Raw genomic sequence first — 14,681 nt, forward strand, 5'->3', positions numbered from 1 at the left:
CTGCTTCTGCTAGTGAACAAACAAGCAAACAAACAAACAAACAAATAAAAATGAATAAAATCAGAACAAGGCAGTCAGAACTACAATATCCCAACAAAGGAAAGTTCAGGGTACCCTGAAAGCAGTACCTGACAAATGCATAGCTATGACCGTTTTTGGTATGTTAAAGGTATGCTCTAGCTTTGATCTTGAATCAAACCTATTGCATAAGTAGAACCTTTTTTGATCTCAAGGGAAACTTGCAAATAAGGTTCCACCTAGATTTGAACTCGGATCACTGGATTCAAAGTCCAGAGTGCACACCATTGCACCAAGGAACCATATGGGAAATGTAAGTAGACAAACAAACAAACAAACAAAGAAACAAAGAAACAAAGAAACAAAGAAACAAAGAAACAAAGAAACAAAGAAACAAAGAAACAAACAAACAAACAAACAAATGAAAACAAACTAAAAACAAACAACAACAAAACAAGACAGAACAAAACAAGGCAGTCAGAACTACAATATCCCCCAAAGGGTATGTCAGGGTACCATGAAATTAGTGCCTGACAAGTGCATGGCTTTGATCTTTCACGTTAGGTTAAAGCTATGCACTAGCTACGACCACGGATCAAAGCTAGTGCGTGGGTAGATCATTTTCTGATCTCATGGGAAACTCGCAATTAAGAAAGTTCCGCCGAGATTTAAACTCGATCACTGGATCCAAAGTCCACAGTGCTAACCGTTACATCATGGAACCATATGGCTATTATAAGTAAACAAACAAAGTAATACAAAGCAAACAAATAAATAAAAAGAAACAAAAACAAAACATGGCATTCAGAGACCACAAAATCACATGACGGATTGGTCAGGGTACCCTGAAAGTAGTATGTGACAAGTACAGTAGCTTTGACCGTTTTTGGTAGGTCAAAGGTATGCTATAGCCTGGAATCAAAGCTATCGCATAGATAGAACCTTGGTTTGATCTCAAGGGAAACTTGCAAATAAGAAGGTTCCACTGAGCTTTGAACTCGGATCACTGGAGTCAAGAGTCCAGTGTGCTAACCATTACATCACTGAACCATAGGGTAAATGCAAGAAGACAAACAAACAAACTAGCAAAAACAAACTAAGAAAATAGAAAAACAAAAACAAAACAAGACAGAACAAAACAAGGCAGTAAGAACTACAATATCCCACAAAGGGTAGGTCAGGGTACACTGAAAGTAGTACCTGAGAAGTGCATCGCTTTGACATTTCAGGGTACAGTATGTCAATGCTCTGCACTAGCTTTGACCATGGATCAAAGCTAGTGCATAGGTACAACTTTCTTTGACCTCAAGGGAAACTTGCAAATAAGAAGGTTCCACCAAGATTTGAACTCAGATTACTGGATTCAGAGTCCAGGGTGCTAACCATTACACCATGATATCATAGTTCAAATGTTTGTTTCATCTTTCTATCTGCAACGGTTGCGAAATTATTTTGGTGGACATGAACGAATGGACGAACAATGGGACAAACACACAAAATACTGAAAATAACAATACATCACCGTTTTGAAGCGGGATGTAACAAAACATTGGTCCGAATATGTGCAATAATTTTTTACATCCCACTTCAAAGTGATGATGCTATGTAATTGTCAGCGTTTCTGTGTTCGTCCGTTAGTCAGTTCGTCCGTCCGCCAAATATCTTCAGGCAGCGGTAGCCGCCACCAAATTTATTTGAAGCTGTTTTGTTTCAGCTTGGTAGTTAGTTTTGATGCATGTGCTTACATATTTTTTTCTATTCAGGGCAGGGGTAGCAGTTAAGTGCCACCCCATTTGTTTTTTAATCAAAATTTGTAGTTAGTTTTGGTGAATACTTCTGTGTCTGCTTTCTTTCAATCCAGGGTTTGATGTAACATTACACATGAAAGTCACCTAAGGTTCTTTACTTTCTGTATCAGAATTGACAGCTAATTTCGGTTATCTGACTTTAATTGTGGGGTTTTAGTTGGTATTACATGTGAAAATTTCCTCAGATGTTTTTCGTCTCGGTTTTTTCTAAAGTTTAGTTTCAGTTTTTGAAAAACATGTTAACTTGTTTAATAGAACTTTGCTGGTCTTCTGGGAAACTTGTAAATAAGCATGTTCCACTGCAATTTTATTCAGGTTGCTGGATTCAAAGACAAGAGTGCTAACCATTACATGGTGTAATTGTCCAGGTATTGTTATACCAGGACAATGGTCCAGGTATGACAATACGGGGACCATTGTTATTTACTATTATTGCTGTAAATAGCAATAGACAAAGAATTGTACGTCCCTTCTGATTAACAAATGATTTTTAAACATTTTTTAAGTAGAATTTGTTGTATAGTCACTAAAGGGTAACGGTGGCTGTTTCAAAATAGGTAATTAGTTTTAGTGCATGTGTTTGGTTTTTTTCAACATTGGAAAAGCTGAATTATCAGCACGTAGCATGAAAGTGTATTTTTGTATTTCTCTTCTGGATAATAATAATTGAAATTGGATTTGTAGGTAGAAATCCCTGTATTATCAGTACTTAGTATGATAGAAAATAGTTAACCCTCATCATTTATCCATCCATCCATTTTCCTTTAAGTGAGATGATCACAATTGTTTTGTATATAGCCACTTATCCGCCTTGTGGGTCATGGGTATGCTGGAGCTAATCCCAGCTGGATGCCAACAACTGCTCATTGCATGGCCACATGACAGACAAAGAGACACACTCACACTTGGGTACAAATTGACCAAAAGTGCATGTCTTTCAAGTAAGCTCGAGATAACTTAAAATTTTCACTTGGAAAGGAATCAAAGCCAAACCCTTGTTGCTGTGAGGTGAAAGTGCTACCTAACCTGCTCCCAACCAGGTTAATTCCAGACAATCAGTGTCTGGTATAACAAACTCAGGTTCAGTGGTGTAATGGTTAGCACTCTGGACTCAGAATCCAGTCATCCCAGTTCAAATGTAGGTGGAGCCTTCTTACTCTTTATATGCAAACAAGTGACAGGCACATTCTGAAATTACTGTAAGTATCTTGTATAAAAGATATCACAGGAAATGGGGTAGAGTGTAACCTCTACATATTATACAATTTCCTCTGGGATTAATAAAGTATCTATCTATCATATGAGAAGTGGATGGGTATAGTGGAGGAGGTTTACATAATGGAGAGGTTGGCTCATCATGTAAGACTGCAGGAAACTCACATTTATGCTGTGAATGGATTTCTTTTTCACTTCAGCAGAATATAATTTGAAAATAATTTAACAGGCTTCTAATTCACTTGCAATCTGGTGGAACTCCTCCTCGGCTCTGACATGCGAGACGTACTGTGTGCAAAAAAACTCAGTTCGCAAAAATAAATGAATAAATAAACACCATACCTGGTGGGATGCTGCTGATGTGGGATTGGGTCAGGTCAAGGATGTACAATGATTTGGGAGGTGAACAGTTACCGATCATAAAGAGAACTGTCTGGGTATGACGGAACTTCTGATAATATTTAAATCTATGTCAATTAATGCTTCATCAATTGGATCCTCATTACACGGACATGCCATGTTTGCCTCTAAATAATGGACTGATTTTTTGAATGCTCAAACAGAACTGCAGTAAAACCCATCATCCGACAGACCAAGGAAATGAAACATGACTGGTTTTGAAGGAGGAGTCAGAGGAAACCCTGATTTTATGGAGTAAAACCTGCTTTCTACCAGGTTAGTTCCAGAGAGTCTGTTGCTGCGGTAACAAAATCAGAGGTTCAGTTACCTCTCAAAAGTCAAAGTCAAAGTGAATTTTTATTCTCTCATGAAACAGACTAGATTTACTCGTATCACTCTGGTAAGGTTACCTCTGTTTTTTTTTCAAACCAGGATTTGGGTTTCCTTCATTTCAGGCTTAGCAAACTCAGTTTTCACTAAACCTGATTCTTGAAACGGACCTTTGATCCATACTCTTTACAACATTTACTCTAAGTGAAATCTAATGTGAGTTTCTACATCAGTAAGTCAGGTTTGCTCCATTTCTGCTCATTCATTTACAATTTATCTGCAAACTGGGTCCCATTCTGAAACACCAGTTTTGATGGGACGCACATGTTGGATCGACTGCGTCCAGCGTTCCACCACCGCGCAATCCGAGTCCAGGACTTGTGAGTGTCCAGAGCCGTGTTCCGTGGGGAGCCCCTCTCCTCTGGTGGATCCACTCCGGCTCTTTCTTCCCGCTCGAAGCCCATCTTGCTGCAGGGAGGAGCGAGCGGAGTGCAGCTGAGCCGATCGGAGCATCTCAGCCCGCATTCAAGGAAACAGACAAACACAGCACTTTCTGACTTTCTGTCATGTTTTATCATCCGTGCAGCTCACGTCTCCAATAAGAAGAAATTCGCGCATTCGATGTTCACTATTATGGAAGCGGCTTGTCTCTGAAAAGCAGGGAATCTGATCCCAGTCTAGGGGATACCTACACCTCCATTCGTTCCTGCGCAAAGAAAGCGCATCTGTGGTAAGGCTGTAAGCTTCCTTCCTCTATTCCAAGGCAATACAGGTTGTACTTATGTAATTGGAATGTTATACAGTGGGGTATCGTGTGTGTGTGTGTGTTTGTGTGTGTGTGTGTGTGTGTGTGTGTGTGTGTGTAGCCCCTGCTGTGGTGCACCCCCAGCATCTCATCCCTTTTTATTTGCATCCTGAGTGAATCACCGAGGACCAGCCAGACATCAGCGCCGAGCCTCAGCGCGCTGCTGCCGGGGTGACTCAGAGATGAAATAACCCACAAATCATGACACCCAACACAACAGCATCCGAGCCATGTGCCTAGGACCCCCACCCCCCCCAGACATGAATTGTGTTGTTGAGTCAATAACAATCAGGCATCTAACTCTGGAGCTCAGTAGGATGATGTAATGCGTCACCAGCATTTTCACCTTTTTAAAACACCAGCTTCATGGCTTCCCCATCCTCAGCCAATTTTGTAAAACGTTCTCCTCACATAGACTATGAATGATGACCGAGATCTCCACTCATTGTTATTCATATTTCACCCATTACGCCAACTCCAGTGAAAGTCATCCAACTTCTGCCACGTCCAGGATCGCTCCCTTTCAACTGAAGGTCAGCCGGTGACTTTGCAACACAGATATAAGAAGAGCAGAAGAGACTTGAAAGCGTTTGTTGTCTGATGATTTTCATGCATTATTGAATAGACGCTACAGTATTTTGATCAGCGTTGAAGATTGATTTTCCGACATACTTCTTGGCCTGGCCTGAAGAAGCATCACGCTGAAGATATCCCTGTCCCATTTAGTGTAGGTTTTGCACATCCTCTGTGCCCAACCCTCTCACGAAGGGAGGATGAGCAGAGGACAGCTTCTCTTTGATGTGCACATTATTGGATTCAGATTGTCCTTTCAACACGTGATGTTGAAACTGTCAGCAAGGATTAAAGCAAGATAATTACTCCCCGTGACTCTATTAGCTGGAATGTTCAGACACCAAGTTTGTAATCAGTTAATAATGCAAAAGCAGTTGTCAGACTCTTAATATGGTTTTAAGGTTTATGATTCAATAATGCGTTCAATATAATGCGTTAATAATTGGTTTGTGATAAATCTGTAATATACTTGGGAAAAAAATAGTTATTTTCTGGCTTCTCATGTAGTTGACTTGAAATGAGAACCGTCAAAGTTTGTTTTTGTATCAGGAAGCAGAAATCTGAATCATATGTTTGAGTTCTTTATCCCCGCCAGGAACTGAAGTTGAGCAGTTGTTCTGATGGAATGGGCTTCTCCCATCACTTAATCTCATGACTGAAGCATTTAACTCATGTGCTGTTCACACTGACGGTCATACTAGATGTTCATGTGTTTATCCCGAACACCCAGGTCAACGGAAATGAGTGACTTCAGACACTAGCTGTCCTTGAAGACCCTGTAATATAATCTTGGGACGTGAGTTTGCTTTTGTTGGCCTGCTTTAATTATGTAGTGGGGGGGGGGGTCCAACTCGGTTCACCGATGAGTGCTGGTGATGATGTGATTATAGTTGGTGGCTGGGATGTGGTGACAACACAAACCTGTGTGTCTGTCTGCCTTCTTGCTGTGGTACAGATGAGCTGTGCAGTTTTTTGATTAATGTGTGCTGTGGGCAAACATCCAAACACGCAACAGGAAGTCGTCTCTAATGGTTTCCTTTTTAGTTTTCATTGCTTTTTGCCTATGGCCCTCATGGCGCTGCTTGACATATTGGGTGCTTACATGTTACATTTGTTTTCTTCACCTGCCTTGGATCTCAGGGAGCGTGGGTTGGATTTCTGTCCTCCTCTTGTCGTCTCTCCAGACTGCTTGACCCACATCAGGACAGATGATTGTTACTCATTTCTTTGTGATGATGAATGTTGTTGGACTCGGCACACATTCGGCTACATAAGCCTGTCGTAACTCAGCATTCTGTTCTTGACCTTGCTGTGGAACAAACAGGTGGAAGCGAGACTTTATAGTCGTCAGGAAACATCATAAAGAAGCTGTATCCTGTAGAATAAAAGCTAACCGTCATAGGCACGTAAAACACTAATGTCACTCAGTTATCTCATTGGATTAGATTTTTAGAAATGTATTTTTGTCCAAGAGTTATACAAAAAATGGAAAAAATAATATGAACTACTAGATATTGCTCTGATCTATTAGTATTGACTAGAGGTACAAATCCTCACCTAAATTCTGCTCACATGCTGAAACAAGAAGTGCTTGGGTCTTTTTTGTTAACTCAGCTACAGTTTCAGACCATCACCAGAGTAGGGAGTAAATAAATAGAAGTTACTGAACCATTCATGATAAAATCAGGCAGCAGACGAGCTTATTTACAGAAAGGATTCATTGTGGTTTGCAAGGCACTGGCACAGCGAGGAGTGTGTGAAGCGTTTTACAAACTGTTTTTTTTTTGCTTTAAAAAAAAGAGCATTTATTTTAGAACAATTATTCATTATATTAATTACCAACTGAATAGATTAAAATATATTTGCCATGACGACAATGGCCATTCAAGGTACATTTCTTCTGTGAGATGGATATTTGTGAAAAACAAAACAAAACAAAAAACTATGTACCACTGACATTTTACTTTAACTTGAGGCATGTAAAGAATGAGGGCAGAGTTCCGTTCCCCAGATGGCTTCATTCTCGCTCCATTGTTGCTTTGCAGAACTCAAAGCTCATCTTTGTCCAGTGGGGGCTTAAAATGTCCCAACCACATGAGATCAGTAGAAAACGAAGCACACAGAACACTGATTCATACTTCAAAAACCACTCGTCATGTTAGATGGAATTGGATGGTTATGTTTCATAGATATTTCATAGATTTGTTTTGAACAGTCTGCTCTCTGGACACAACTTTTCAGCTTCACAGAGGGTTCCATTGGGTTTCTGTGTCTGTCAAAGAGCTGAAATGTCTGCTGATGTGGTTAAGCGCTGTATAAATAAAGGTTGATTGATTGATTGGTTGATTGATTGAATGGTATCCCCCTCAGCTTTCTTTGTTCTGCATGAAACATTTTGCTAGCAGTGTAGAAAAAAACCCACACACACCAAAAGACCCATGAACACGCTCACCCGTCAGTGCCATCAAGTGACAAATGTATAATACAACAGTAGAAAAAAAACAAAACAGCAAGTTATAGAAATTCATGAACACAAACTAAAGCTCTCAAACCAAATTCAGATTTTATTTTTATTTTAAGTCACATCTGCATTCATCCCACTAAGTGCTGAAGCAGTATCCTCTTCTATCTGGAACACATTTCATTTGGCTGGATGGAATCTTTTCTACACTGATAAAATATCTCATCTACACGTCACAGTTTATCCATTAGTTATTGACAAGGTCAGTAGTGTTTCATAGAGGATAGCTGATATATTTAATCCAGGTTCCAGGTTCTTGCACATGAGCCCTTTATATCAATGGGACAGTGTCATTAAAAACACCGCTGAACCATTCATGGTCATCAACAGAAAATTAATTGGGAATGTTTTTGGAATGTTTTTTCAGTTTCTGTTGAGCAAATACTAAAAGTCACTTATGCTAGTAAAGATAAATGTAAATGATTAGTATGAATGTTATCAATAGCCAAATGATTAATTTATTCATCCAGAATCAATAAAAACAAAATCTTTATTCATTGTAGTCCTACACTAAAGAATGAGTGTTATTTGTCTTTAAGCAGTAATGTTCAGTATAACAAAACACACCGCTGGTGTTCATGGTGGTGAAGTTATTGCTTTTGCAAGAGGTTTCACTTCACTTTTATTTACAGCGGTTCTACTTGTTTTGGCATCTTTCCACACTTTTAATGTGCTTACAGCATACTGTTGATGTCTTTAATTTTCAGTAACTCTATAGCTCACTCTCTGGGCTGGACGGGGCGTTAAAACTGTTAGGTTTACATTAAAATCATTCCTCCCTGCTGCTTCTTATTAGGTCAAGGAGAGTGGATCTGTTAAATAGGTTAAGTGGCGTACATTGCCTGGATGGACTTAGTGCCTTGTGTTACAGTAGCTTAGATCCCAGAAAGCTAAGACAGAGGAGGGATGATGACAGTGAGGGATCTGAATATCAGATTATAGCTGGAGTGAGCTACACAGTTACATGTGACAGTACGTTCTGCTGAAGTATGCAGAACTGGCCACTAGAAACTGGGGGGTGGAGGGGCGGGTCAGCGTGAAGGAGTTCCCTGACAAATAGGAAAGCACCTCTGTCAGTTTAAACTACAGGTGAGTATACAAAAGTCCAAAAACACAGTCTGACGTGACACATGCATCACTGTCTGACCGTCCCGTCCATTCTGTGTAGCTTTTAGTAAATATAGACGAATCAGCAATGGACTGTTGTGAATGTGTTCGTCAATAATAAAACATACAAATGGCGGTAATCAAAAACATTCAGTGTGCTGTCAAAAAAGACAAAAAAGTGAAACCTGACATTTGAGAAGCTGTAAAAAGTGTGTTTATAAAATACAGAATGAAAAGTCTGCCAGTCGTCAGGTCAGGCAGCTTTCTCCATTAAACCACACTAGAACTACAATCCTGTCCTCTGTGCCTGACTTGCTCATCGTCTATCATAACCATGTAATGGTTAAATAGCACTACGTTATCCACAAATATCATGCTGTCAGATAGTTGATCTAAGATATGATGTTATTTCTTCCTTGTAAAGACTCGTCTTCTATCTTAATTTATCTGGTGTTGTCTATCTGTCTAGTGTCAGTCTGTCAATGTGTGTTTGTTTTACTAGTTTTACTAGACCTTAAATAATTATGTCACTGCAGGTAGTAATAAAACATGGTGTTTCACATCTTGTTATTGTCACTGATGATGGAAATAAGTGCACCCTGTCATCTGAACACAAGGTTTGCAAAATTTTCAATTCAATTTTGAATTAAGTGTCTTTAGGATGGATTAATTAGTTGATGCTATTCTTAAGCTGGGGTTTCCCCTGGTTTGTGACCGTATAGTAGAAATGTAGATGCTGTGTTCTATTGATCTGGCCTCCTCATCGTATTACCATCATGATCCTGGGGCTAATGAGATGTTTAATGGTTGATGTTGCACAGTCCTCTGGGATGACCTCAGGCTGCTCTGGAGGAGGCATGATGACAGTCACACTGAGTTACGTACCTACGATTGTAAGCAACGATGGGTTTCGAACTCACTATCAATTAATCACATCCGGAAACTAGTCGCATGATCATCAGACACTTATGTGACTCATTGACCTGGAAAATCTGGCCCTATCATTTGGCATTGCTGTGTTCATGTTAGACGTGTTATTAATGTGATGATTGTTGCATAAGTTAAACAATATTTCAGTATTCCAAACAATATTAATAGTGTTTTTTTTGTAGGAGTTTCAGTTACATTTCGATTTCATAGTAGCATTCTTCTCTCACCACAGCAAATTTTGTGGGAGTCCTATGAATGTGAACATTCTGGATCAAAAAAATGAGGATCAACAGATCGAAACCCTTTATCTACCAAGGAACCATATCCAGTAACTTTGTTTTTGATTTGAAGCATAAAACTGAAACTTTTTTCCAAGAAAAAAATATTATTTTCATCAATAACACTTTTGGTTTGAAATTTAAATTTCAAAATATTTCACTGAGTGCCATATGAAGAGTTCATACCTCAATCTTGGGTCGATCTTATGGGGATTTTAAGTTTTGTCCACTCTTCATAGACATTTTCCATAAAGACCCCTGTTCTACAGTGATGAAGAACCCTTTTGTTCAGTTCTGGATCCAGATAAACACCACGCTATCCTCATCAGATGCTCACCTGTTAGACTTAAAAATCCGTTGGAAAAAAAAGCACAGACAAGTTTGAATTGAACCCCAAAAATTCATAAAATAATAAAATAATGTCACCAACAGGTACACGTCTGCTTGAGAGGTGGATTTTTCCCATGGAAGGCTGTCAAATTTCTAAAGAGACTTTGAAACACACTTGATTTCTAGGCGTTAGGTGTTTATCTGTCCATCAAAGCAGCTACAATTTGTAAATTTTCATCTCCTTTATAATACAAGTAAATATAATGTGAAATGAAGCAGAATAAAGAAGAAAGTGAGGAAATGCAGCAGTGTAACTCTGATCTCTTGTTTTTCAGATGAACAGTGAGCAGTGAGGGTGAGAAAGTCTCAGAGGATGCTCCTTATCCAGGAGGCGTGCTGAGGGACTCAACCGGTGCCCACCATGTCTCAACATCAACACCCCCAGCGAGGCCCCCACAGCCGCGTGGTGAGCTCTGAGGAGAGGAGCGCCACACAGGGCAATAAGACCTCCACACCTGTTCACAAGAGCGCCTCCTCTTCCTCCTCCTCCCAGCGCGACAGCCGGCAGGTAATTCCCAGGCCACAGGGGCATTTTATCAAGAAAAGGTTGATGGGCTTAGCAGCACCTTGGAACACAACACTTCATGAGGCTGCGTTCATCATCTCTTACATGCTGAGGAAATATCTAGAAAGGCAGTATCATCGCTTTGTGGCAAAAGAAACAGTACAAACACTGACAGATGGCTGAGGAGATACAGACATTTGTTCTTTTGTCAGATCTTTAGTCAAGTTTGGTTTTATTTCTGTCTCAGCACAGCTTGAACAAAAACCACAAAAACCAAACCAACACTAAGACATAACATAATTCTACCCAAACCTCCAGCAGACACATCACTTAAATATTAATATGCTTGCATACGTTCATATTGATGTGATGTTCTCTTTTGATGTTCTCAAAGAAAACTATATTTTTAATTAAGAGTTGATTCATAAATATGTGGCGTTGGCTTATTTTGTGCATTTAAACACTCTCTTACTTATAATATTTTCATATATTGAAGTTAAACAGGTACAGTAATCTCTTGCTTATTCGCACTTCAAGATGCACGGCTTCACTACATGACATATTTTTAGCAGGTAGTCACGTGATACCGTATACACATGATATTGGCTGACATCATCCGTGTGTGCGCTGTATTCCAGACTCACGGTTCCTCCTGCAAGTTTTCTTTAGTACAAAAGTGTTTTAAATAGTCTGTGATCACCCGGGTTGTTCCGATTATGTGTATGTTGCCCTGAGTTGGCCTACATGTGTGTTCTGCATGTTGGCGAGACTAAGAAGGGGGCATGAGAGAGTATGAGCAGGAGATCGTTGTCAGTTCTTGTTTGTTCCATGTTAAGGCTGGACGACAAATTAAGACCGCTCAAAGGAATATTGTGTGCATCGTCCTTGCCCACCATAAGAAACACTGGGGTGTTACAAGTCTATAAGAGTGTGCAAAAAGGTAATACAGATATAAGGCGGTTTAATATCTGTATGGGGAGGGTTCATAAACGTTTAAATTGCCGTAAATACTAAATAAGTACTTGGTCGCTAATTCACGGAATTCGTTTTTTTGTGGGTGGTCCAGGAACGCATTAACCACGAGTAACGTGGGATTGCTGTATTTTGATGTCTAGTATTGCCAGATTCTTAGGTATGATAGGCACATAATCTAGCATGCTGATGCCCCTCAAACTGAACGCACACTGACGTTATCAATTATTGGCATTAATCTCCTATTATTTAACTACAAACCTTGCAGAGACATCCTAAACAATGAGATCGGTCTTATTTAACAGTTTATGGGACAAGTGTTCGAACGTGACCCCTTCAGTAAGCGTCCAAAGCCTCCGGCCTGCTTTATCTCACCAGGCTGCTTTGCCTCACACAGAAACAGGACACCGAAACTTGAGTCTATGACATCACAGCTTTTCCGTCGGCTCTGGGTGATGAATATTTCATGAGGACAGGCGGATGCTTGGTGGGCCGCTGAACATGTGGCATTCTGGCATACTGTGGAGGCGAGAGCCCAGCTTGTGTCCGTGGGAACTGGCTCTCTGTGGAGAGGAGGGATTTGGTTCTGGCTTGGCGGCCTGCTGCTTGATGAGGCAGAGTGTTAGCCCCTCACCCCCAACGGTCATTATTTCTGTCTTAAATGTTGTCAACTTTAGGTTACAGATTTAGAAGGAGAGCATTTTTATAATAATCATAATCTTTGAAACAGTTTCAGTTTAAAGCAAGTTCATCTACTAGCTTCTCGTATACTGGTTCTCTTTGATTGTGTTTAATGATGAGGCTTTAGACAAATAGGCGGACCCTGGGACAGCAAATTGTCCTGCAGATCCCTTATATATTGTGATTTTTATACTTATGAAAAAAAAATTCTCTGTGGAGGATGCTTAGTAAAAGTGAAGGGTAGAGGTAGAGAAGGGTGGGCGGTGTCTTCCTCTGAAATGGTTAAATATAAAAACTGCTAAAATACATCTCTAAATATATTTTAGTATACTGGTATGGAGCATTGAGGAAAGGCCTTGTGTGGGAAACACAAGTCTGTATCTGATTTCAATCCCCACACTTTTGATTTTTACCACAGTGTTCCTCTTATTAAAAAAATTGCATAGATCTTTTTTGTATTTGAATGGTACAACTGTATTTTATAACTGACTGATAGATAAGTCATGTTTAGTCATAAGTCAGATAATGACCACAGTCACTCCTCTGCAGATTTCTGTCATTGTGCCTCACACCAACACTAAAGAACTTCAAAATTCAAAGTCAAAGTAGAAATTAAACAGATCTATATTCAGCTCACGTTACTCATAAGTGCTGCATTATAAGTGTAACATTAAGGTTCTTCAAGTGTTAGGGAGGAGATGACTGTGTCCAGCAAATAGAAATAAACTGACGAAACTGCCTGAGCTTTACCTCTAAAGGAGTTTATAAAAGAACTTCACCGTATAAACAAAGGGGTGGTGTTCATTAATAATCTTGGTGTCAAGATTAAAGCTACCTGTGTGAAAGTGTGCAGGGTTCCCCATCCAGATTCATTCCACAACTTCACATGACATACACAAGAAGATAAAGGACTGCTTATGAGTGAGAAACTTCAGACAAGCAGCTTCATGTGAGCTCCTTTTATGGAATGCTCTGACTGGTGATTGGTTGGCTGGACATCTGAAGTAACCAATGGGCACCACGAACAAAGTGCATAGGTGACACCAATCATGTTGTCGTCTACAGAGACTAGAGAAAATGTAGAAGTTGTTACCTCTGTAGAAGGTGAGCATGATTGAGGGGTGGGGCTCTTGCAAACTGAGGAGAGCAAGTGTCCCACGCCCCATCACGCTCACCCTCTACAGAGGCACCATCGAGAGCAACCTGACCAGCTGTATCACCGTGTGGTACGGCGCCTGCACCATTTCCTGCCGCAACACCCTGCAGCACATCGTGAGAGCAGCTGAAAAGATCACTGGTCTCTCTCCCTTCCCTCACAGACATTTATAACACCCGCCTCACCCGCAAAGCCATCAGCTTTGCAGGTAATCCCCCCCCCACCCCTCTCACAGCCTTTTCAGCCTGCTGCCATCAGGTAGGGGACTGCAGAGTCTCTGGGCCAAAACCAGCAGGATCAAGGACAGTTACTTTCACGGTCGGAGGCTCAACTCCCTCCCTGCTCTGCCCCCTGCCACAGCCTTGAATTTTATCCTCAGCCCCCCCCCCCCCGCCATTCCACAACTGACAACCTCTCTCTCTCCCCCCGTGAACTCAGGGACTGCGCACACGTCACTTCCCCGTACGGGATTACAGTGTATAGATATTTACCGTCCTTTTGTGTTTCGTCTTATACTTTGTGTTGTACTGCCTGTTGTACTGCCTGTGTTGTACTGCCTGTTGCATTATGGGTCTAAGAGGACTGCAGTTTCATCTGTGCTGTATGTCGTGCAAATACGGTACTTTTGACAATAAAGTTGACTTTGACTAAAGAGGAGACATATTTTTACTCTAACTTGCCTGACTGGAACTTTTAGATGAAAACTGAGAATGAAACATTCCGTTGGGGGTGGTGGGTGCCCTTTTAAGATCAGCCCCCTCATTTTCAAATCAATACATGTCAGTTATCCCTCTGCTGATGACTGATTTCAATCAAGAGACCCTCATGAGGGCAATTAGAGGCACCACCCGCAGAGAGCACAGACATGCGGACACACACGGTGGTTCAGGATGTTGCTGCAGTGATCAATTTTTTTTTTCTCAATTCTTGTCATTTCCTGTTTAGATAAGACGCTTTCAGCTCAGAGATAGGAGCAGGGAATGATAGAATCAC

At 40.6% G+C, this 14,681-nt stretch overlaps 1 protein-coding gene across 2 annotated transcripts in view; it reads left to right on the forward strand.

Moving 5' to 3' along the window:
- Positions 1 to 4,281: 4,281 nt before the first annotated feature.
- The window catches only part of osbpl6 (oxysterol binding protein-like 6), a 30,801-nt gene continuing 20,401 nt past the window's right edge, over positions 4,282 to 14,681 (forward strand). For both annotated transcript variants that reach the window (XM_068329366.1, XM_068329367.1), the window contains exons 1-2: positions 4,282 to 4,500; positions 10,650 to 10,882. In XM_068329366.1, coding sequence (XP_068185467.1) covers positions 10,736 to 10,882 — 147 coding nt within the window. In that variant the 5' untranslated portion in view covers positions 4,282 to 4,500; positions 10,650 to 10,735. The remainder of the gene's footprint in view (positions 4,501 to 10,649; positions 10,883 to 14,681) is intronic.

This window comes from Antennarius striatus, chromosome 12 (genome assembly GCF_040054535.1).
Source record: "Antennarius striatus isolate MH-2024 chromosome 12, ASM4005453v1, whole genome shotgun sequence".
NCBI classification, from domain to species: domain Eukaryota; kingdom Metazoa; phylum Chordata; class Actinopteri; order Lophiiformes; family Antennariidae; genus Antennarius; species Antennarius striatus.